This window comes from Plecotus auritus (genome assembly GCF_963455305.1).
Source record: "Plecotus auritus genome assembly, chromosome: 4".
Taxonomy (NCBI): domain Eukaryota; kingdom Metazoa; phylum Chordata; class Mammalia; order Chiroptera; family Vespertilionidae; genus Plecotus; species Plecotus auritus.
This window is the reverse complement of record NC_137775.1, coordinates 11,856,176-11,880,193: the sequence shown is the minus strand read 5'-3', so window position 1 is coordinate 11,880,193 and position 24,018 is coordinate 11,856,176. Positions and strand designations below refer to the sequence as shown.

At 42.9% G+C, this 24,018-nt stretch overlaps 2 protein-coding genes and 1 pseudogene across 3 annotated transcripts in view; 1 reads left to right on the top strand and 2 right to left on the bottom strand.

The window, feature by feature from the left end:
* Nucleotides 1-161: 161 nt before the first annotated feature.
* The window catches only part of TRAPPC3L (trafficking protein particle complex subunit 3L), a 55,208-nt gene continuing 31,351 nt past the window's right edge, over nt 162-24,018 (top strand). The window contains exons 1-2 of the mRNA XM_080663484.1: nt 162-264; nt 20,550-20,647. Of these exons, the coding sequence (XP_080519610.1) occupies nt 20,646-20,647 (2 nt within the window). The 5' untranslated portion in view covers nt 162-264; nt 20,550-20,645. The remainder of the gene's footprint in view (nt 265-20,549; nt 20,648-24,018) is intronic.
* CALHM4 (calcium homeostasis modulator family member 4) lies at nt 5,152-8,899 on the bottom strand. The gene is made up of 2 exons (XM_080663485.1): nt 7,640-8,899; nt 5,152-5,627 (listed from the first exon to the last, which is right to left on the bottom strand). The coding sequence occupies exons 1-2, from the start codon at nt 8,198-8,200 to the stop codon at nt 5,241-5,243; spliced, it is 948 nt and encodes a 315-aa protein (XP_080519611.1). The 5' UTR covers nt 8,201-8,899; the 3' UTR covers nt 5,152-5,240.
* Nucleotides 10,157-11,122, bottom strand: LOC308245898 (serine/threonine-protein phosphatase 2A activator-like; annotated as a pseudogene). The gene has a single exon. The product of its transcript is annotated as a serine/threonine-protein phosphatase 2A activator-like (transcript).

Genomic DNA, 24,018 nt, shown 5'->3' with positions numbered 1-24,018 from the left:
GGGTTTTGCAGGGATGGTGAGGGCTCCGGCTCTGGCATTCGTCACAGACACCTAGGGCCGGTTCCGGGGCTTGGCGGGGCCTGAGCCCGAGAAGCCCCTCCGCGCGGCATCCGCGCTCGATGAGTCAGGGCTGAAGGGCCGCCTCTGGTTCCGGAGCGGGAGGGAGTCGCTGGTGGAGGCTCAGGGAGGGAGTTCGCGACCTCCGTCGTTCCCGGTTTTTCGGTTTGCGACCCGGTGGCCTGGTGGGGCGGACCGGCGCGCACTGTAAGTGCGGGCTGATGGTGGGGTGCAGGTGATTTCGACGCTTCTACCTCCCAGGTCCGTGGCGTCCCGCGGGAGCTGGGCGAGAAGCAGTGCAGAACCCAGTGGGCAGAGGGAGGGAAGCTCCGCCGGCGGGTCCCACGGGTCCGGGGGGATCGGCCCAGCCCCTGAACAGCGACTCCGAAGGAATCGGGGAGAAATCGACGGCAAATCCGGAGATCTGGCTTCTACATCCAGATCCCGGCTGTAATCGGATTTAAAGGTGTCCGTGATTGCGTATTTCTGTGAATTGATAAAGAGGGTGTAGATGTCAGTAACAATTTTGATAAGCAATGTAAACGTGTCAGTACGCTGAAAATTGTTCAGGACCTTTGACTTGGTAAAATGAAGCCGAGGAATGTGCTTCAAATGTATACATGTCATCTGTAAGTTCATCGCATCGGTTACAAAGAAGTTTTTCAAAGAACCATAATGGCAAAAGCTAAACAAGTGGCTTAACATGTTACTTTTATGAGAAGAATACTAAATAACTATGTTTATAATAAAGGAACATGGTTAAGTAAAAAAAAAAAAAGCGGGAAATACAAGAAAATACTCCAACATTAGGAGATTTTTCACACTTTTTTATATTTCCCTTTGTTTTGTTTTCTGTATGAAAGCAGGTTTCCCTTGTGTAGTGGGGGAAACAGCAATTTGTAGTAAGGTCCCTAATGATGAGGCTCTCAAGTTTTCTTTCATCATTCTTTTTAAAAAATATATATTTTATTGATTTTTTACAGAGAGGAAGGGAGAGGCATAGAGAGCTAGAAACATCGATGAGAGAGAAACATCCATCAGCTGCCTCCTGCACACCTCCTACTGGGGATGTGCCCGCAACCAAGGTACATGCCCTTGACCGGAATGGAACCTGGGACCCTTGAGTCCGCAGGCTGACGCTCTATCCACTGAGCCAAACCGGTTAGGGGTTTTTCATTATTTTAAAATGAACTGGAGGGCATCCTGATCTTGTGTTAGGAAGAATAGCTTCCTTATAGCAGAGGAATACATTAAAACAAACATCCAGATACACTTTAGTACTTCAGTATTAAGGGTTGATGGGGCATTCTTTTAAACTTTGAGGGGGGGAGGGGGGAAGCAGGAACTCTTCTGAAGATGATGAGAATCAATACACGAAGGAACTTTGCGAATGCACGGTGCTTATTTTCCTGGATTCCTCATTTCCGGTAAATTAAGGGTTTGTTATCGGCTAAAGAGCTTTGGGCAGAGGGAACAAGGCAAAGCTCCTCAACCCGGAGCCCACTTGGCATTTTGGAAGCCTGTGTGGCTGGTGCACCGGGAACTGGGTGGGGATGGGGGTGGGGTTACAGGTCGCGGAGGGTCATTGGAGGGTTTAGCAGCTGGAAGAGGGACAATCTGCCTACATGACTTTAGCTACCGAGTGTAAATATATGTAAGCGGGACAAAGCCTGAAAGTATGGAGACCAATTAGGAGGTTGTGGTGCTAATCTAAGCAGAAGACGACGATGACTTAGACCAGAGCTGTGCGAGTGAAGGAGGTGAGACGGTGTTCAGGTTCTGGGCCGGCGCCTATGGGCGGAGCCAGACGAGCGGTCTGATCCTGGTGCAGTGACTGCGCTTGACCAACCTGGGGGAGCACAGCGTCTCCACGCCTCAGAGGCAGGAGGACGGCGATTTGAAGGGCCATTGTAAGCCTGGGAAGACTTAGACGGGCCACCCCAGCGGACTGCCGCATCGGAGGCGCGCAGCCTGCGCGGGTGCTCACACGGTGGGTGCCAGCGCTGCGGCGCACCGAGCCGAGGACCTGCTGCCACCCCGGCGGGTTTGGGTGCTGTAGACGGTGCTGGCACCACTGGTCAGAATACCCCGGGCTTGCCACGCTCGGGGAAGGGGCTCGGAGAGCACTGGGCAAGGAAGAAACTGGCGCACGTGGGCGAGTCCCAGAAAATGATGAGAATGAGGCAAAAGGCAGAACGCCCTGACGGCAGGCACTACCGAGCTGCCTACAAAATGCTATGTTCTAGGTCTGCCAGGAAATGCTTGGATGACTTTTGACCCAACAAAATATAGATCTCATGGGGTCTATTAGATTATTACCGGGGTCAAGGTGCTGATTTTGTAGGCAGCTTTCTCAAATTCGAATGATTTCAAAGTGAAAATCAACAAAAAGCCGATTACTCTGGATTTATTAAATGTATATACAATAAAGCACTTCATAGATCCAGATTAGTGGGTTTTTTTTTTCCCTTTGGCATTTGTTTTCTCACATTTCCAATGGAATATGTCCACATTATAAAATATTTTATAATAGCCCTAGCCGGTTTGGCTCAGTCGATGGAGTGCTGGACTGAAGGGTCCCAGATTCGATTCCGGTCAAGGGCACATGCCCGGGTTGCACTTTAAACCACCTTAAAATATTAAAATGCAGTGTGTTTTATAATATTATAGATATATTTATTTAATTTACAGGAGCAATGGTTTTGCCCAGGGCGGAGCATCAGTGCATGTAGAATCAGAATGCTTGTCCTAGAAATTACCTTGAAGAGGTCTTAATCCACAGGGTGTCATTCATGACAGGCTTGTGTGTCCATAAATTGAAATGTGTTGGTATGTGTATTCATTTCCTATTGCCATTCTAACAAGTTACCACAAATGTAGTGGCTTAAAACAAGGCAGATTTATTATCTCCGAGTCCTGTAAGAACAGTATATATTTCTTCCTGTTCTGACACGGGTCAGACCCGGTCTCAGTGAGCTGAAGTCAAGCTGTCAGCAGGGCTGTGTTCCTTCGGGAGGCTCCAGGGGAGAATCCGTTCCTTGATTTGGCTCATGACCCCCTCCATCGTCACAGCCAGCAATGGTTAATTTCTCAGGCATCACTCTCACAGTCCTCCCCACTCCTCTTCTGTTGCTACTTTGCCTTCTCTCTGACACTGATTCCTCCTGTGGCCCTCTTATAAGGACTCGTGATTATATCGGTCCCACCAGGATAGTCCAGGATAATATCCCCATCTCAAGATCCTTAACTTCACATCTGCATTGTCTCTTTTGCCATATATATTATAAAGTAACATTCCCAAGTTCCAGGGATTGGAACATGAACACCTTTGGGGAAGCCATTAGCCTACCACAGTATTCAAACTCTGAGGTATATGCGCCTGTGTGTGTGTGGTGTCTGTGTGTGTGTGCGCTGCGCGCAGTTTTTTTGGATATTTTCTCAAAATAACTTTTCCCAGAATGGCTCTTTGAAGGGGTCCAGGATTCAAAATAGTTTAATCACCCACTCGCACAATTTAATCACCCGCCCCTGTCTCTTGTCAGGGATAATTAAGTCCCAGAGATTGACTTGTATAAGACCATATGAATGATGAGAGAGTATGATTTCCTGACATTCATTTTGACCATTTAAACTATGGCCTATTGAAAACAAATGGATGGATTATAGTGTTCTGCCACTCCCTGCGTGAGAAAGAGAATACCCGAGCTTTCCGGTCCAGCGTGTAATCTGTGGCTAATAGAATCAGTGCTACTGGCTGTTGAGTCGCTCAGATCCAAAGTTATGCCTCATTGAGCATGGAAACACAGTGTCTTTTTTTTTTTTTTTTTGAAACACAGTGTCTTGAAGGTGAGCCCTTGTACATGCAGGTACAGTGGAAGTGGAAAAAGAGGGACTCAGATGTGATACGGCATCTTGTTGGAACTCAGGCTGTCTTAGTTAGTCATTGAAAAATTCCACATACAAGGCCCTGGAAGTTTTATAATTTGCCTTCTGTTGCTGTACTGCAGTGGAGTACATGGTCAGACATCAGGCTACTGGATTCTGGTTCCATCACTTATAAGTGTGTGACCTTTGGCAAATTGCTTGACTTCTCTGAATCTTGAACATCAGCTTCACTATTGGCATTTGGTCCATTGCCCAGTGAGCATTGTTTTGGTTTAAAAAATAAAAGCCCTCATTTTGCTTATTTTGGCCAATGACCCAGTTGCCCACGTGAATGTGGCAAAAATCAGGCACAAGACACTGGATATACCAGAAATAATCAAGATAAGTTAGAAAACTGTCAAATATTAGAAATGCAAAGTCACACAGGAAACTCAGGTAGGTCTCCCCTTCTGGAGTTGTAGATAATGAATATGCAAATAGAGGTTACAGTCTTGCTTCCTCAAATGGATTTTGAATGCAAAGTTGCAATTAATGAAAAGGCACAGCTTTATATGTCATAGTTATAAAAATGCTCCCAGTACAGAGGTGCTACAAATAGTATTTATGATACTAATGATGATACAATAATGCATTATCTTTCCCTGGTTATGGCAGGATGACCTTCATCAATGGGCTTCTCCCTTACATGTCACCATGAACGGACTTTTAATCCTGGTTTCCAAAAGGTCAGATATGTTAAGTGTAGAGGCAGAAGTAGTGAAAAGTTTCTGCATGTAGAGATAGAAGGAACAAAAAAAAAACAAAAAAACACGAAAACAAACAAAAAACAGAAAATAGAGACGGAAAATAGTGATACAAAGACATGCAATGCAAAGAGGAGGGAGAAGGTAACATTTGTTAGGACTTACTTAGGAAAGCCACTGTGCTGTGCACTTTGCTTATGTTACCATATTTAATCCTTACAACAGCTCTCTGAGGTAGCTACTATGTGCAGACAATGAAATGGCACTAAAAATAGTAATTTTTGCACAGCTATTAAATAACAGAACCGAGATTCTAATGGTGATATAACTCCAAATTCCATTTTGTTTTAATAAGACAAATGTAGGCATTACCAGACCATCAATGAGACATTGGCACAATTATCAGACAATTTGATTTTGGAAATGGTGTTTTGCATGGACTTTTGTAAACACATAACAGAAGAGAGAGTAAAAAATAAAGGAATTACATTGAAACTCCATCATCGTAAGAATGAAGCATGTGTCAAGCAACCTGAATTGGGAGAGGTGCTACAATCAAGGTTTTAATTCAATACCTCCTGGTGTGCTTTCCTCATTAGCCTCATCCAGCTGGCCTCCAAGGAAGCTATAGTGACCTTGCAAGTCATCACCCACACAGAGAAGACTGGGTGCTGAAATATCTTTCCAGTCCTGACACGAAGGAATGCGAATGTGTTTGACATCTTCGTTTCCAGGAACAAAGCCAAACAGTTTCCTCATGCGCTGCGTGATGAGGAGACGTGAGTGCTGCTCTGCAGCTTGCTCAAAGAGCTCCTTCTCGTTGCGGAGGTGGTGGGTCCAGTAGCAGTGCTGCAGAGAGGTGAGGGGAGAGCAGCACCTCACCAAGCAGCAGGACACGAGGGTAATGACGGTTGCCAAGGTGATCAAAATCCAGCCCAGCATCTTCATGTAATTATTTAAAAGGAAAACAGAAAGCATCAATGCTTCGAATAGTCAAGACATAGCCATGGTAGGAGGGATTCCCACAAAACAGGACCAAACTGTGGACAAGGTATTTGTTTTTCTAGTTTTTAACATACTAACAAGGTGATGATCATTTGATATGGATATGGGTATGATGGGGGTACAGGCCCAACCATTTCTACTTGGTTTTTGGATTACAAAGGGTTTTGAATGAATTCTAAGTGTTGTCCTTGAAGTAGCAGACGCTATAACCCACCAACTACTTTGCATAAAGGTACATAAAGTATGTTCTTTGCTTTTAGCTCAACCTTACTTTTCAACCATCAGGTACAAGCCCATGCATTCTCTGGGGGCTTAAGAAGTATTTGATAATGATGGTTACGAAAATGATATGATAGATAATAATGGTAGCCTCCTAAGGCGTCTTCAATGATGTGCCAACAAGTATTCATTAATATTTCTTCCTGAGTTGCTCTTTCCTTTTATTTTTTTATGACCAAAGAAGAAAGTCAGTGAGCAGACTCTTATGTCCCTAAATGTATAACAACTTATCGTTTTCCTTTTCCTCTCCCTTCAAATAGTCATTTGCTGGCTAGTTTTTACGACTTGTTTTTGAAATATACTTTGAAAGGAAAATGAACTAGATTTTATTTGTAACTATCTAGTTTCCACCATTAAAGATTGATGTGAATGGCTGTTTTCTACTCTTACAATCCCCCCCCCCTTTAATTCTTCTTTTCAATATTCAGCAGTTATTACATAAAGTGAGAGACACAAGTTTCAGACATTTGGGGAAGCCAGCAGTAGGCAGTCTGGAAGGTGAAGGTCTCTTCCACAGTTTGTTATTCACCAACAGGCCTGGGATTACAGTGTGTACGCTAAGATAGCTACACTCTGTGGGGCTAAAACCTACAACATACTCATCACAATTAAACTTAATAGAGGCTGGCATGGTGGAGGAAAGGCCATCTCAGACGCCCATTAATTCATCAGCTGTCATTTATTGAGCCCCAGGTTGACCTCCACCATGTGCTGTGCATGGTTCTTGGTTGTGAAAAATTTAAGATACATTTGGTCTTTCTGCAGTCTTTAAGCCTAAAGAGAGAGACAAAAGAACAATCCAAGAAATATGGTAAAATGTGTCATTTTTTTTGATATGTGTAAACACAGCATTTGGGGGGAGCACAATGGAAGAGAAATGAACTTGTTTCAAGGAGAAGAGTATCAGGGATTACCTCTCAGAGGAGGTGATGCTCAAACTTAAATCATTAAAGAGGAGTTCAACAGATGCAAGAAGTTGAGGAGAGTTCCAATAAGGGAATAAGACAGGAAAATAAGAGCATAAAGAGTTGGGGAAACCTCACAAGTTTGGATTCATAGGGTTCTAGGAGGAGACATGTGGAAAAGTGGTTCAGGCCTTCCTCCCACTCCCTCATCCCACTTCTCACACAAACCTGTCTAAGGACACTTAATTTAAGACCATCATTGTTGTTTATTTTTAATTATATTTAAGCTTCCTGTAATTTTAGATATTTTAATTTATAAGAATTCATATTTAAGAATATATATGTAGCAAGATAAAATGTAGTCATATGGTAATAATAATTTTAATAACAATATCTAAAATTCATTGTTTTTACAGTCAGCTTTAGATCTATTAGCTGATCTATTCCTCACACTGACCCTATGCAGTTGATCCCATTAATATCCCCATTTTACATCTGAGAAAAGTGAAGCATGGGTAAGTTACCTAACAGTTGCTTAAGGTTTGCAGGTTACTAAACAGCAAAGCAAGACTTAACCCCAGGACTGTGATTCCAAAGCCCAATATCCTAACTGTATTTATATAGCTTCTCAGCAGAAATCACTTTGATGATTGACACCTAGTTTGTGTTCTATAAACAGACAATATGAGAAGCAGCAGGATGCGAAATGTTTCCCACGATAGTTAACATAGGAGAGGATAACAGGAAAAAAAATCAGGAACTTACTTGTGACTGGTATCTGTGCAGAAGAGCTACTTCATCTCTTACCAGGACCACGTCAGATGGAGCTGATTTGCAGCATGGAAACCCAGCTAAGATCTCTTCCCGTTCGCCGGCACTGATGTTGTCAAACACTGGGTAAGGGTCCACAGTTACAAATTCACTTGCTGCACATTCGTAGTAGGTGCCTGTCATCAGGGTGGCCACCAGCCACGTCAGTGGAGCAATGAGTGCCCTGCCGGTGATGCTGAAGAACCGGAGGCAAGCCAGCTTGCGCTCCAGGAGGCCGATTCTCCGGTGTGGAGGGGCACAGTGGCAGCAGTAGTCGCTCGAAATTGTCCACATCTGGCTTCTCAGAGCATAGCCAGCAGCCAGAAGGATCAAGGCAGGAATGAGTAGGAAAGCAGAACCATAGTAGAAATTTTTCCCAGCCTGACACGGACATCTGAATATGAAAGAGGAGAACAGTTGCTGCCCGCCAAGAGTCAAAGCAGCAATTAAAGAATTGATCCATGTTCCACTTCTCTGCAGAGAAGACACGATACAGTTGAGAGCTGGGCCCATCATTGGGAAGCTCTTCCACAGATCAGCTCGGAGCCCTTTCTGATCATTAGACTTCTCGAGCTATAACCATTTTATGGGGTCTTACTGGTGTAACTGGTTGTGTCAGTTCTGTTGAAAGGATCCTAGCATCTTCCCTTGTGCACCTTGGGAGTCCTAACCTAATAAATGCACTCCATTCAGATTACAGCTGGGAGAAATTGAAAGAGGTGTCATCTGGTATGAGAGAAGGAGTAACTTCTTTAGTGTATCTTCCCACTGAAGAGAGGATGGATGGCTTGCTCACAAAGCCAACTGCTGCCATCATTCCACGTGCTGACACAAAATGCTCAGCACCAGCAAATAGAGCAGGGGAAGCAAAACAGAGAACGTTCTTACCTTTCTACTAGTTCAGGATATGGCATAAAAAAGGATGGAAATTATAAAAAAACTAAAGTGATCCAAAATTCACGACTGTCTGGAATGTCCATAACCCAAGAGTTCTGCCAGAAGATTCCAAAAACTTGCCCAAAAAGAGCAAAACAAGGTTTGGGTACTCCTAAAGCCGAATCACAACAAAAGCACTCTAACTTTGCATAAAAATCTATTTGGATTGACAGAATCTAATATAATAATGTGTTGCTTTATAAATTAAGTTGTAAATTTATTTATATGATATATTTTGTTCTATGGAAATGTAATATTTGGGTATTAATAAAATTACATATCTATAAAGAAGAAATAAAATGACTTTTTTCTTTTTTTCCAAAACAGAGGCTTTAATCCGAGCAGCAATGAAGGCGCCAAGGGGCTGAGGGGGCCTGTGAGGGCACAGGAAGGCGGTGTCTGGACCTGGGAGGGAGGCGGGCACTGATGGGGCCTCTCCTGGGAAATTATTTCTGTGACTCTAGTGACTCCTGTCCCAGCCTCTGCCAGGCCATTGACCCAGATCCCAGGTCAAACCCTGGCTTGTGCTTCTGTGTGCTCCCCGGTCCCAAAGGGCATGTGGCCCAGACAGGAGGCGTGGGGAATGCAGAAGGGCAGCCTGGGCGTGGGCAGGGTCAGCCCCAGGAGCAGCCCTAACACACTCTGGAATGGACATGCTGCTACCGGCGCCCCCTCACCCTCTGGGTGGGCCTGCCCATCCTCAGAGCCAAAGCCCGGGCTTGGGGGGCCATCACGCCCTCGTCCCGAGCGGTGAGTCCAGGGAGCTGGGAGGACAAGGGAGCAGGCTTCCTGAGCCTCCTGCAGCCCACTCACCCACCACCCATAGGGGCAGCAGGGAAGCAAGGCCAAGGGCCCAGGAAAAGCAAGCCGCGGTGAGGAGCAAACAGAAGTGGTCGTAAGAACATACGGAGAGGAACCTAGGTTCCCCCCAACCACAGCTGGCCCAACGCCCCTCAGTCTCTGCCGTCACTCCCCCAGCCCCCTGCCCCCACCAGAGAAAGCTGAGAGGAGGCCTCACCAGGAGCCCAGCCCACCCAAGGGGCAGCTTCCAGAGGCTACTCTCGGGGAGAAGACCCAGCAAAGCCAAGGCCAGAGAACAGAAAAGCCAGGATGAGGCCCTGAACACAGGTACTCGAAGGCCCAGTGCAGCCATGAGGAGGAGCTGGAAGGGTTACTGGCAAGAACAGCCAATGACTCTCCCTGCCCCACTCCAGCCAAGGCTGCCACCAGCCTCAGCCTCCAGCCCTCACAACACCCGCCACCCAAACTCAGCTTGGGAAAGGGACCCACCTGTGAGGAGCAACTGCTCCAACCCCAAGAGAGCAACAAAATCAGCAAAATGCCTCCCTCCCGCAGTGGCGCAGAACAGCCTGGACCTCAAAATAGGACTGGCAGAGGGAGGAGAGGCAGGCCAGGGTGGAGCAGGGCCCAGGGACCATCCACCATGGCGGAAGTCAGGAAACTGGCCACCCTTTGGTCACTTGTCCCAACCTGGGTATTTCAGCCTTGTGCCCTGAGCCTTCCTCAACCCCGCACTCACCACCACCCCAGTAAACAGCCTCTCCCCAAACAGAAAGAACAGAGGGAGGGGGCGGGAGGGGACCATAGCTGGGGTCGGGAAGGGCAGACACAGGAGCTGCGGTGGCTCTCTGGCTGGGGATGGATGGGCAGCAGGCTCCCGAACTTGAAGTGCTGGATCACGGGGACCGTCTCCAGGCACTCAGCCTTACACATGCGGGTGAGACCCTGGTTCCCTTTGGACCAGGTGGGGGCAGCACTGATGTTCCACAACTGGTTGGCGTGCTCAGAAAGGGGCCGTCTTCATCTCAGTGATGACCAGGATGCACTCCAGGAACAGGTAGTCCTGTGGTTCTCATTCACGGCCTTCTCATCGACAAAGTGCCGGGGCTCCCCATACGGGTGATGGATCAGCTGTGAACTGCCCCAGATGAAGGGCAGAGACTGGAAGTCATCCAGGCCCCACGCTCCCTGGCTGCCTGCTGGCTCCATCCTGTATGTTTTCTGGAGTTTCCGCATCACCTCAAGGTACCGACTGAACACCTTAAAGACAATAGCTATTTGGTCGTCCACCCGGAGCACCCCAATCTTGCAGAGACAGCAGAGGAAAGCAGCAAAGGCTGCTTCGTGTCCTGTGCCATAGTCGATGCGTGGAGTCCCCCACTGACTCCGTTAGGTAAACGGCCACCCCAGGCACAGCAGCTGCCAGATGGGTGGGGACCACTGTGGCCACCCAATTTTCTGCTTCCTGGTCAAGTGTGGCATACCAGGTCCTGAAGGCCTTGTTCCCAAATGGAGAGGGCCGGTCCACTGGACGAGGCTCATCAGCCCACCTGTCCAGAGTGTGGAGAAGAGCAGCCAGTTTCTCAGTGGCCTCAGAGACTTTGTACTCAAAGGTCACTTCTTCCCCTTCACACCTTCGTTGAGGGTCAGGATGAATCCGATGCAGTCGGCGTATGCCTGAGACCGCTTCCCCTTCCCCATGTCCGGGACCGTGTGGATCTCCTTTTTTGGAATGATCAAGTTCTGAGTGGCTGGAGGGGTCTCCTCCGCTCGCCCTTAGCCATCTTCCTCCCGCCAGGAGCCGGCCTGATGCCTGCAGTCCCGCACCTTTCACTCCCGCACCCACCCTTCCCTTCCCCGCGCTCAGAGCTTCCGCAATAGAAATGAGCGCTGCTGGCTGTAACCGAGAGAGCCGAGAATTAGTCACCCCAGTGCAGACAAGCGCCTCCCATGTCGGTGCGGGGCACTCAGGGAGCATCAATCATTTTTTTTTAATATAATAACTTCTATATAAAAGGCACGTGACTAGGCTTGGTTGGGCTTATAAAAAGTGAATGAGATCTAAGTTTCTGTTTTCAAAGAAACTCTCAACTGGACATGATTAAATACATAATGCGTGAATTGAAACATAATGCTGAGGAATTCATCCAAAGTGCAATACAAAAAGACAAAGAAATAACGTATTTTTTTTAAAAAACCAATGAAAGAAAATAGAAGACAAATTAAGCAACTCCATGATCTGTTTATTTGAAGAGAAACAAATGAGAATGTTGCAGAATCAAAGAAAGTTCTCACCTCAGAATGGTGTTAGATGTTATGAATAGTGTAAAGATAAATCCACATATAGACATGCCATAGTAAAACTGCAGAATGCGGAAAATGAAGAGATATTCTTAAAAGCCAGCAGAAAGAGGAGATCCATAACCTATGAAAGACTGACAGTAGACTAGCAGGAGACTAATCAGCAACAACAGAGACCAGAGACAATATATGCAGAGTAACTTAATACCAGGTAAACTGTCATTCAAGACAGAGCGAAATAAAAATACATAAAACTAAGACAATCTGCTGCCCACAGAACCTCAGTAAGAGGATTGTTAACATATATTTTCAGCAAGGAGGAAATGAACTCTGAGGAAAGACATGGAGTAAAATATAATGATGAGTACAAATATGATATTAAGATGTTCCTTTAATTATAAGATATAGAAATAACTACTCTTTCGTTTAAAAGATACAACTAAGACAACTATGGTTATAATAATATATGACAACTAAAATAGCCAAAATTAAAAATACTGACCATACCAAACGTTGGTGAGGATTGCAGAGTAACCGCAACCCTCATACACTGATGGTAGGAATGTAAGATTGGAAAACTGCAGTTTCTTTAAAAGTTAACTCTACATCCACTGTATAACATGTTCGTTTATCTCCTAGGTATTTGCTCAAGAGAATGAAAGCATATGTTCACAAGAAAACTTGTACATGAATGTCCATAGCAGTTTTACTTAGAACAGCTGCAAACTGGAAACAACACAATAACAAGAATGAATTCAAAATCATTTCCTAAATAAAAAATTCAAGGGAAGGAATACATAATGTGTGTGTGACTATATAAAATTCGAAAAAGTGTAACTTAATCTGTACTGACAGAAAATGGACCAGCGCTTGCCTAGGTAATGGGGGAGGAGAAATGGGAAAAGCAATTACCAAGAGGCTTGAGAAAGCTTGGGGGCATTGAATCAATTTGTACCAGCAGGATTTTAATTTATGGAGATGATTGCGTGATGACACAGAGAGGCCAATACCACTGAAAAGAAGAATTTATTACTTACATTTACGAAGAGAAAGGGGCATGCCAGGCCACCCACGGCCACATGGAGAAACACCAAGTTTGGTCAGGAGGCAGAAAGACAAAGCGGAAAGCTTAGGCGGAGCTTTTACTGGTGTTCCCTGGCAAAGGTAAGATCGGGCAGAGAAGCCAGCCCAGGGCTGGGTAGTTCGAAGAATCCTGGCGGGCTTTGGGGCATAGGGACTGTCACTACTTGTCTGGGGCCAGGACCCGGGTTGATTCCGAGAAGGGGAAATATTGGCTTGTTGTATGACAGATAACAAGGTGCCTCAGAGTATGGGCTCTGGATCGCACAGGAGACGTAAATGACTGCCTATTAGTGTGGCCCTGTAATTAATGGATGCTAAATAGTCAAAGAATCTAAGATAACACAATTAAAACGGAGTGATGGAAATGTCAATTACATTGATTGATTTGATGGCTTCACGGTTGTATACATAGGTCAAAACTCATCTAATTGCATATCAATTATATCTTAATACAGCAGTAAAATTTTAAGTAGAATTATTAAATAATAGAAATACAGTGTAAAAAAAAGAGAATATTGATAGGAAAAGAGATAATAAATAAAGGGAAAAGGATGGTAAAAAGAAAACACAAGCCCTAACTGGTTTGGCTCAGTGGATAGAGCGTCAGCCTGTGGACTGAAGGGTCCCAGGTTCGATTCCGGTCAAGGGCATGTACCTTGGTTGCGGGCACATTCCCAGTAGGGAGTGTGCAGGAGGCAGCTGAATCGATGTTTCTCTCTCATCGATGTTTCTAACTCTCTATCCTTCTCCCTTCCTCTCTGTAAAAAATCAATAAAATATATTTTTAAAAAAAAAGGAAAAGAAAACACAAAATAATGGTAGGAATGAGACCAAACACACCAATTTCCACACGAAAAAATTAAATAGCTAACAATTAATTACTGATTGTTACTCTAAGGCAGGCACTATTCTAAGAACTTTATCTTATTTACCCTCCACAATCACCCTATGATGAAGTATATTATCCTCAGCTTTTTTACCAATGAGAAAACTGAGATACTGTATACAGAGATTAAGGAAATTGTACAGGGTCACACAGAGATGGATAGAAGAACCAGGATAGGACCCAGGTGGTCTGGATAATGCTGTTAACCGCCACACCAGAGCTGGAATAAACTTACCTGTAGAGTGATTTAAAAATATTCATGCTACTTACAAGCAATATATCTAAAACTAGGCCACACATAAAGCCTGAAAAATCATAAGCTCCTGGAAAGACGTATGGTAGCTGTGTTGTAGGCAGTTGGACAGACATGAGCAGAGCAAGGACCATGGGCCAGGTATAGAAGGTCATCGGGGTGGAAAAGCCCCAGCTGCAAAGGACAATTGTAGGGTAGGACCTAGCCCTCAGGGTGATTGGACCTCCTGACCTTTCCTCCCTAGAGATAAGATCCTAGTTTTATTTCAGCTCCCAGCCCAGATAAGCAATAAAACCAGCCAAGGCTGATGTCAGGACCAGCTTGAATAATGTCCCCCTGCCCTGTCCCCAGCCAATCCATCAGTGGAGACCACAACCCAGAAAGGAGACACCTGGAAAACTGCTGAATATCCCATTGAGATCTCCCCCTGGGGCCTCCCCTAAGATCTCCACCCTTAAAGCCCTTAGGACAGAGGAGCCAGGGTGTTCTTCCTCCCGGGAGCTCACCCTTGCCTTTCTTTCCCTTTCTCCCTCGCTGGAGGCCCCATTAGCCTCCTCACTCTCAAGCTCCAGGAGCCCTTCCTTTACCTCTAGAACTTGTTTCTTAAGCCCATCTCTTCTAGGAATTACATTTTCTACTTCTGTCATTTACCCAGGAAATGCTCTCTTTCAATTTGGGTCTGGACTCCGAATTCTCTCCTAGCCAGAACCCAAGTATGGAGGTTGCTGAGCCCAGGTTTGGTCTGACTTCACCAGTCTAACACCTGGTGCCATTCCTGCTGCCTACAAGAGCTGGACGTGGCTTTGCCTTCTCTGAGAGTTTGTGGATGATCTCAGAGGGTGATTATATGGTGGATGGGTTAGTAGATTTTCTCTTTTAGCTTCTCTACTCAGCGGCCCAGGTACCTCCCACAGGACAGCATAGGGGAGTTGCCCAGTTCACCATTTACTTGGGTTGATTGACACTGCAGTGCAGCTATGATGAGCCTGAAGAATGCATCTTATTTTCAAACTCAGTCCAAATTCAAGCCTAGGACACTGAAAGAACTCTTAATAAAAGAGGAGAAACTTATGCATTACTTTGAAATGACTCTTGTTTCTAGTTTGCTGCCAGGACCGACATTATAGATCATGTACATGTTTGAAACAACCTCCCTGCGTTCTTCTATTTAAATGAAGATCCAAGTGAGCCTTGTGTGCCCCAGGCTACTTCTTTTTATATAAAATCCAAGTACCAAAGTTGCTGAACCCAGGTTTGGTCTGACCCCACCCCCACCAGTCGGACACCTGGTGCCATTTGCACCTATTACAGCAACTGCATTTCACAGTCTGGAAACCAGCAAACCACTGTCCTGGAGGCCATGCCTCCCACTGAACTTGAGCAGATTGTGCTTTGGTACAGTAGGCCTGGCAGGGACCTTCCTGAAGCCCTGTGGTCCTGCTGCAGGGCTGGGGAAAAGTGGGACCCACCATCAGGCCGAAGAAGAGCAGTACTTCATCATGATGTTTATTCTCATGGTGGCCCTGATGTCACCATACCACACCTGTAGAGCTTTGTAAAATTGATTCCCGTACCACCTCTCCCCTCTCACCAAGTACACAGGACTTTTGCATGCTTTTTGCAGGGATCTCTCATGCAGAAGCCAGAATTGCCCCATACTGGGCCCATCAGTGTGCTGTCACCATACCTTAGTAGCTTTTGTGAATCTACCCCTAAAATATTTTTGTAACGTAGTCACAGTGTGTGCAGTTAAAAAAAAAAGATTTTTAAATTTGGAATCAGCAAATTTAGCCTAAATCACTCTTTGTTGCCTACTACTGAGCTAACATGGAAAAAATGTTCTAACCTCTCTGACTTAGATGCCTGTCCTATAACATGGTATTGATTACCATGCTGACTACTTCTCAGACTGTAGGTGAATGAAAATGAGATAAAGAAAATTAAAACCATGTTGTAAACTGTAAAGTTTCTATAAATAAAGGTGCTATTAAACTGCTACTGAAAAGCCCCCCACACCCTACGACCCAGCAAAACGGATTTTCCTGAGAATGGGGTCATAGAACAAAGGCATTAATGGAAATACCTTAAATATTGTAGGATACCATTCAATATATTCAACATCAAGAATAATCTTTAGTAATTATTGTTTATATAGTGCATTGTAATGTGCTTTATAGTGTACATTATCTCTTTGATACTCACAATTATTCTGTGAGGTGGGCATTATTACTGCCATTCGCAGATGTGGAAACTGAGCCAGAGAGCAATAAAATGGCTTGCCCAAGTCACAGAGCCAGTAAGTGGTAGAACTGCAGCTTAGCCTGAGCCTCCAAACCTTCCGAGGCTCTTTCAACTATGCCATGCTCGTCTTCAAAGTCGTCAGTAGTCTGTCACTTTATAGCAAGAATTTCCCAGAACACATAGGGCTAATTGACTCAAGCTGTATGAAGTAAGAGACTACTTTCTTAAATTGAGTTGTATGCTTTTATTTCTGGAAACGTTTTGATCCTCCACACCCTGCAGTTGCCAAGATGAGAGGGATTCTTGTTTCAACTTTAACTATACTTGTGCATAAATAAAGAGAGCTTTCAATAGCCAACATCTCAGGGACTATCAAAAGAAAGCTAAGGGCTTGCTTTCTCTGCCAAGATCATCATACATTATTAAAGTGTAGAACACCCATTTTGAGCAACAGTTTTATAAGAAAATATCAGCACCCAAAATTCTATCTCTCCTTCAAATTGCTAGTTATGGGTAAAAAGTTACCAGGTATATTTAAATTTTCTAATCACACAAGATGGGGTCTATGATACCCGTTATTTGGGGGATAATGTGATAACCCATTAGAGTTGATTAGGTCTGAACCCAGGATGTAGTGCCTACAGATTGCTGATCCTGTCTTGAGCTCACACAACAATCAATAGAAAGACTGAATGATGCCAACATTGAGATCTATCTTGGATTGTGAGGGTTGTTTCTGTTGGTGACTTTAAAACAATGCCTTGGCCTGAGAGCAAAACACCACTCTCACACTCCCTTGGGCTGAAGAATTTTCAGTGGATGGTGCTTCTGGTCTGACTTCCCATCTCAGCTTTCATGCCTCTAGATTACAACTCACCCTCACAAGTGGAACAGTACTCATTTGGTGGCTGGGAAAGTAGGCGGCTACTTTCCTGTTTATGACTGTCCTCTTCGGTTCAGCAAGGAGCAAAAGCAGTGGCGTACACAAGTAGCGCTTGTGACTCAAAGCAAGGGGGGACTTGCAAACACAAAACAAAGCCAAAGGAAAGAAACCGAAGATCCCAGTCTTCGTCCATCAAGCACTATGTCTCGCCCTGCACCCAGAAAACCTGAATACCACAAAATAGTAAGATCTTTTTATAAACATGTTCTCAAAGATATGTTATTCTACTTCAGAGAAAATGTTTTAAGTGACTTCTGATTTATTTTTGAAAGGCGATGCTAGAAGTAGAGTTTTTCAGTGGAGTAAGGGAGTGTTTAGTGGAGTGAATCGTAAATGACACCTCTGGGAATAATTACAACAATCTTCTTACATACAGAATAATCGATTCTTATATATTCCAGGGTCTTCTTTTCTGACTGGTGAGATCTACAAAAGTGTCAAATTTTTCTTGTCTCTGACAGAAAATGTGAAAAGATTAAGCAATTTTTTTTGTATTTCATACTTGTAATTTGTTGTATTTTGTACTTCAGGAGATAGGAAATGAAATTCATAGAAAATAGTTGATTATATATTAAATTAAATAGGACTCGAGGATAAAAAAAAAATCAGTATTAAAAGATTGCTTTTAAACATAGATTCCCTGATCTTAGATGTCAGGGGGTATTGTTGTAATTTGGTATGTGTTATTATCTTTTCTACATATTCTCAGCTGGGAGTTATTTTTAAAACTCTATTATTTGCAGATTAGATTTAGATTTTTTTAATCCTCTCTTATAGTTTTAGGCATTCACAAGTTATATATGTGAAAGCTCATCATTAAGTTTAAAGCCCTGTTATTTATTTCAAGAGACTGATGGGCATTGCTTAAAATTAAGTAATTTCATTTATGGGTACTTAAAATTGTATGACTAACCCAGGCACAGCCCAGTTTGAAATGTCTACAGATGCCCCCTCTGGCATTCCAGGATCTTGATTTATTTTTATTGGGGCTCTCAATTGCTAAAAAATATTGTACATCATTCATACCTACATCATTTGATAAAAACTCGTATTTATCCTGATATCTCCAAAACCTCCTGAAATAGTGAATGATATTCTATTTTCCATATATGAAAAATGGTTATTTTTTAAATTGATGACATTATATTGACCTTCCTTGTGATAAGTTGTATGGATTTGAGACTCAACTGGATATGTAGTTCAAGATACAGCCTTTGGCCATTTAGCAGAATGGAGAAAACTGGACTTTATGGGTATTGAACTTAAAACACAGCTGGAAGTAGAATATAGTTTGTACCCACCCATCATAATGAGAGAGAGATAGACCGAGAGAAAGAGATAGAAAAGAAAAAGAAAATGCCATTATTTCAGCTTGGCCTTTATAAAGGGACACAATGCTGAGGATATGGTATGTAGGTAAGGATATACTTTTATCTCCTTTTCAAATTCTTTTTTTTTTTTTGGCTAGTGATAATAACTATGTTTTGTCCCCCTTTCCCTTCCCCTTTGCTTATTTTTATGATATAATATTGGCATATAGCAGTAACTTATTTTCTGCTGTGGTTCCTTATATACTAAGCAGAAATGTACTAATATAGGCATTTCTTGTGACCTATGATTAGGTTCTTGAAAATTTTAAATAAGAACAAAATTCAGATTGAGTACATGATGACCCTTCCATGATTTGTTTAACAATATTTTTGTTCAAATCTCCTGCTTTACATCTTTTCTTTCCTGGTAAAAATATTAATGTATTATTTTCTTATACCTGAATTATATAGTGTCCTTAATGTATGTAATATATTTCTACATATATTTATGACATTTATATTTATATTTTTCAACATAAATTATGTCCCTATGTGCTGTATAATATTTAGATTCTATCCATTTAAAATTATTTAGTGATAAAAAATAAAATAAAATTATTTAGTGATAATAAATATTCTACTTGACTAAAAACATTGTCATGATATAAACCAGTACATAAGGGAGTAGACACTGGTGGTATTGGGCCAATTTTGGAAGTATTTGGTTCAAAATTATGTAATATTTTATAGAATCCCCTTTGTTGAATAAACAATTTTATTGGTTTGTTGAGACATTTCTGTCCATGATTAAAAGAAGAAATTAAATACATATTATCAGGCCTTATTCTCCCCTGCAGGTTAGGCTATCTACCCAAGACACCTGGGCCTAGAGGTAAGGACATCTCTTCTAACCTGGAATCCACATTTGACCTTTCATGAAAATAAGTAATTATGCACAAGATAAGATTATTTTCAACAGTAATCCCTAGTACCTCTACCTTCCACCCACCTCTACTCGAAACATGCCTTCTTTGGTGCACCTCAGTGATAGTTGCTGTATGTGGAGGGTGGACCTGCAGTCTCAGGCTTCATTCCAGCTCTGCCAGCTGCTGGCTAGTTGGGCAAATCACTCATTCCTCCTGAGGCCCCATTCCCTCCTCTGTAGGACTGGGAGCATAGGAATAAATTATCTCTAATATCCCCTTTCCATTCTTTTTTTTTTAAAATTATTTTTATTAATTGTAGAGAGGAAGGGAGAGGGATAGAGAGAGATAGAAACATCAATGATGAGAGAGAACCACTGATCTGCTGCCTCCTGCACGCCCCCCACTGGGGATTGAGCCCGAAACCCAGGCATGTGCCCTTGGCCAGAATCGAACCCGGGACCCTTCAGTCCACAGGCTGACGCTCTATCCACTGAGCCAAACTGGCTAGGACCCGTTTCCATTCTTAGATAGTATTCATGGTAGACGCAAAACAGAGACATTCTAAAATGGATTGATGGTGCTTTATGTTGTTTCCCGCATTTTCAACCTATCTATGCGAAACCAAACCTAAATTATCTGCAGTTTCAGTTTTAATTTTTAATTCACTCTGAATATAAGGCATATTTTGGAGGTCTATAAGGAAAGTACAAGTTCTCTTTTTTTTTGTTCTTCTAACTATAAAGAACAAAGCCATAAATTTCCTGCTGCAGTTGGATTCTTCCTGATGGTCTTCCTGGCAGGTCTGGAACCCATTAGGGAGTCTGCAGACTCATGAGAAGTCTCCCCCAGTTATTCCTCCAACCGAAAACATGGACAACACCTACCGAAGGCCATTCTAGAACAACAGGAATTTATACCAGCAATTAGTGTTTCTTCAGAAACTTTCTCCATGAAAATAATATTGCAAGTTATACAATACAAACAAATGCAGAGAAAGATTTCTTATGTTAAGAAATTAATTTTATTTCATAGCTCCCCCTCCCCCCGCTGCCCCGAGCAATGTATGCAAATATGGGTAGAACAAAGGGTGGGAAAGTGAACAGATTATCTGGAAGTCCAACTAAAAGCTAGAGCAATATATTATTTGTAACTGCCTATAACGCGAAACTACCCATTTTTCTCCAGAACAAAGATCTCTTTGTCCTAACCTATGGAGCTCTGGTTGCCCAACTGTGCAAGGATTATGAAAAAGATGAAGATGTGAATACATATTTAGATAAAATGTAAGTAGACGTCTTTCATTCTTGTGGAATGTGCGTTGTTTCTTAGCATCCTCTGCATTTTCCCCACCCTGACTTCTCTTGCTCCATTCCACTAGCTCAGTGGTCGGCAAACTCCTTAGTCAACAGAGCCAAATATCAACAGTACAACGATTGAAATTTCTTTTGAGAGCCAAGTTTTTTAAACTTAAACTTCTTCTAACGCCACTTCTTCAAAATAGACTCGCCCAGGCCATGGTATTTTGTGGAAGAGCCACACTCCAGGGGCCAAAGAGCCGCATGTGGCTCGCGAGCCGCAGTTTGCCGACCACGGCACTAGCTCATCTTCTATTTCAGTAAATAACATCTTAAGGCTAGACATCATTTCTACCAGCTGCCATTTGGGTTGTCACAAAGTATAAGTAATGGGAAGGGACTTTTTTCCCATGTAGATCAGGCATGGAATTGTTTTCTTTTTAGTTGGAAATCATTTCTTTGCTAGTCATTGTAAGCAAAGGAGGTGGTAAAACACTTTTTTCTTTTAACACGATGGATCATCAAATTTGATTTTTTTTCAGAAAGCTTTTGTTCTAACATAACTCCTTCTACTATATATACGTGCTTACATAAGCACAGACCACCTGTGGGAGGATGTGCAAAAAGCTGCTAATGGGCCCTTGCAGGTGGCTCCATTGGTTGGAGCATTGTGGGGTACACCAAAAGGGTACAAGTTTGATCCTCAGTTGGGTCGCATTGTTTCTCTCTCTCTCTCTCTCTCTCTCTCTCTCTCTCTCTCTCTCTCTCTCTCTCTCTCTCCTCTCTCTCCCCTCCCCCTTCCCTTCCACTCTGAAAAATCAATGGGGAAAATATCCTCAGGTGAGGATTAAAAAACAAAAAATACATATATATGTCCTATAATAAAACCCTAATATGCACATCGACCAAACGGCAGAACAACCAGTCGCTATGATGTGCACAGACCACTAGGGGGCAGATGCTCAACGCAGGAGCTGCCCTCTGGTGGTCAGTGCGCTCCCACAGGGGGAGCACTGCTCAGCCAGAAGCCGGGGTCACGGCTGGTGAGCACAGCGGTGGTGGCAGGAGCCTCTCCCGCCTCCGCAGCAGCGCTAAGGACTCCTCAGGGGATGTCGGCCTAAGCCAGCAGGCGACATCCCCCAAGGGGTCCCGGACTGCAAGAGAGTCCAGGCCAGGCTGAGGGCCCCCACCACCAGTGCATGAATGTCATGCACTGAGCCTTTAGTATATATATTAGTGGAACCCACTTCTTCCATTTTAAATAAAGCTCATTATTCTTTTTTTTTTTTTTAATATATTTTATTGATATTTCACAGAGAGGAAGAGAGAGGGATAGAGAGCTAGAAACATCGATGAGAGAGAAGCATCGATCAGCTGCCTCCTGCACACCTCCCACTGGGGATGTGCCCGCAACCAAGGTACATGCCCTTGACCAGAATCGAACCCGGGACCTTTCAGTCCGCAGGCCGACGCTCTATCCACTGAGCCAAACCGGTTTCGGCAAAGCTCATTATTCTTGTCTTTATTAATGGTGATTCCTTTTGCACAAATTCAGCCTTTAAATTTCTCAGAATAATAATATGAACATTATGTTATTGCTCAATAATAAAATATCTGTTGGCCATAGCAGGGTAACTCAGTTGGGGTGTTGTCCCCATAGGCCAAGGTTTCAGGGCACATGCAAGAAACAACAAATGAATGCATAAATAAGTGGAATAGCAAATCAATGTTTCTCTCTCTCTCCCTTCTTTCCTCTTTCTAAAGTTGATAAATAAAAATAAAAAAATAATAAAGTATCTGTCAACATTTTTAAACTTCTTAATTATAGATTCTGAAAAGGGCTCTAACAGGACAATGACTGAAAAATCTGTAGAAGATTTAATTAGACAGGTTGAATGGGAAATTTAGCTAGTTGAGTTGAGCATTTTAGAGCTTTTAAAAAGGGTTCACTGTATTTTCAGTTGGAATACAGGAGAAAAAAAAACACTCCATAAAATAAATATCAAAGATTTTTTTCTCTCCGAACCTTGGTTTTTCTCCCTTTTTTATGTGCTTATTATTTTTTTCTACTAGAAAGTTCCTTTTCCTTGTCCTATATTTATTTTGATCCATGTACTTCTTTTATTCATTTCTTCTTAATTAGTCAGGAGCACTTCCTCAGCTAAACTGTCAGTAAGAGTGGGAGCTGTGTAAGCTATTTTACACTCGGGTCACACTGAAACAGGCCATATAGCGTGTCCAGAAGTTATACCATTTTATTTTATTTATTTATTTTTTTAAAAAAATATTTTTTATTGTTTAAAGTATTACATATATTAGTACATATATCTCCTCCCCCCCCCCATTATACCATTTTATTTAGCTTATGTTTGATTTGCATTGCTGTGGGGAACATAGGTAGGAAATACAGAAATTCACTTATTTGACTAAAAAAAAATCTCTGGTTAGCTACTACTTGAGTGCACTTTTTAACAAATATGAATGAAATATTAGTTAAAGAATAAGTTTTGAGAGGCTGCCAAAAGGACTTGCCTTAAGAAAAACAATAATTCACATCGGACATCTTTAATAGCTTCTGCATCTTACATTTTTAATTTGATATATAAGTAAACAAATATCTCCTTTGCAGAAGCATACCCTTTGACCAAAGCAATACATATGTATAGATACGGCACTGACCATCACATTCTGGCTTCCCAGCACTATTCCCAGTGGCCAAGCCTGTGTGTATGCATAAAAATTAGAAACACTGCAGACATTTTTAAAATCCTGGTACAACTATTTCGGTAAAGTATACATTCTGTTTTTAAAAAGTCTATTCTGTGAGAACTTCCTGACTAGAATCACAAAACATTTTTTCTTGAATAGCAGTAAGCTATATTTAATATTGCCATCCACTCGGAAAAATTAATAGAATATCGCTAGATTTGGTGAATTCATGAGCACTCTCACATCAAACCTGCCTCCCCCCTTCTTAGACCCTACGGAGCAAATATTGCCTCTACAGACTTTGGGGTCTTTATCCTGCTGGGTGTTCTGTTGCTCCATTCAAATCGTTTCACTGGTTTATGCACAGGTTGCTGTGAAATGAAAAGACCAGTTTTGCGTCAGTGGTTTGGCAAAGGAAGTCTTGTTCTTCTTTATTTCCACCATTAAGGTCATATTTCCTCAACTACATTGAAAGTTCTTAGGCTGATCTTGCTGAGGGTGTCTGCTAGCCATCTTAGCCACATTCTCAGATCACATCTCAGTAAAATGCTTTCACAATTGTACTGCAAGTACTACTCAAGCTATTCGTTGTGAGGTAGAGCTAATACAAATACTTTCTCCCAAGTCCCACAGATTCAGTTTCCCTGAAA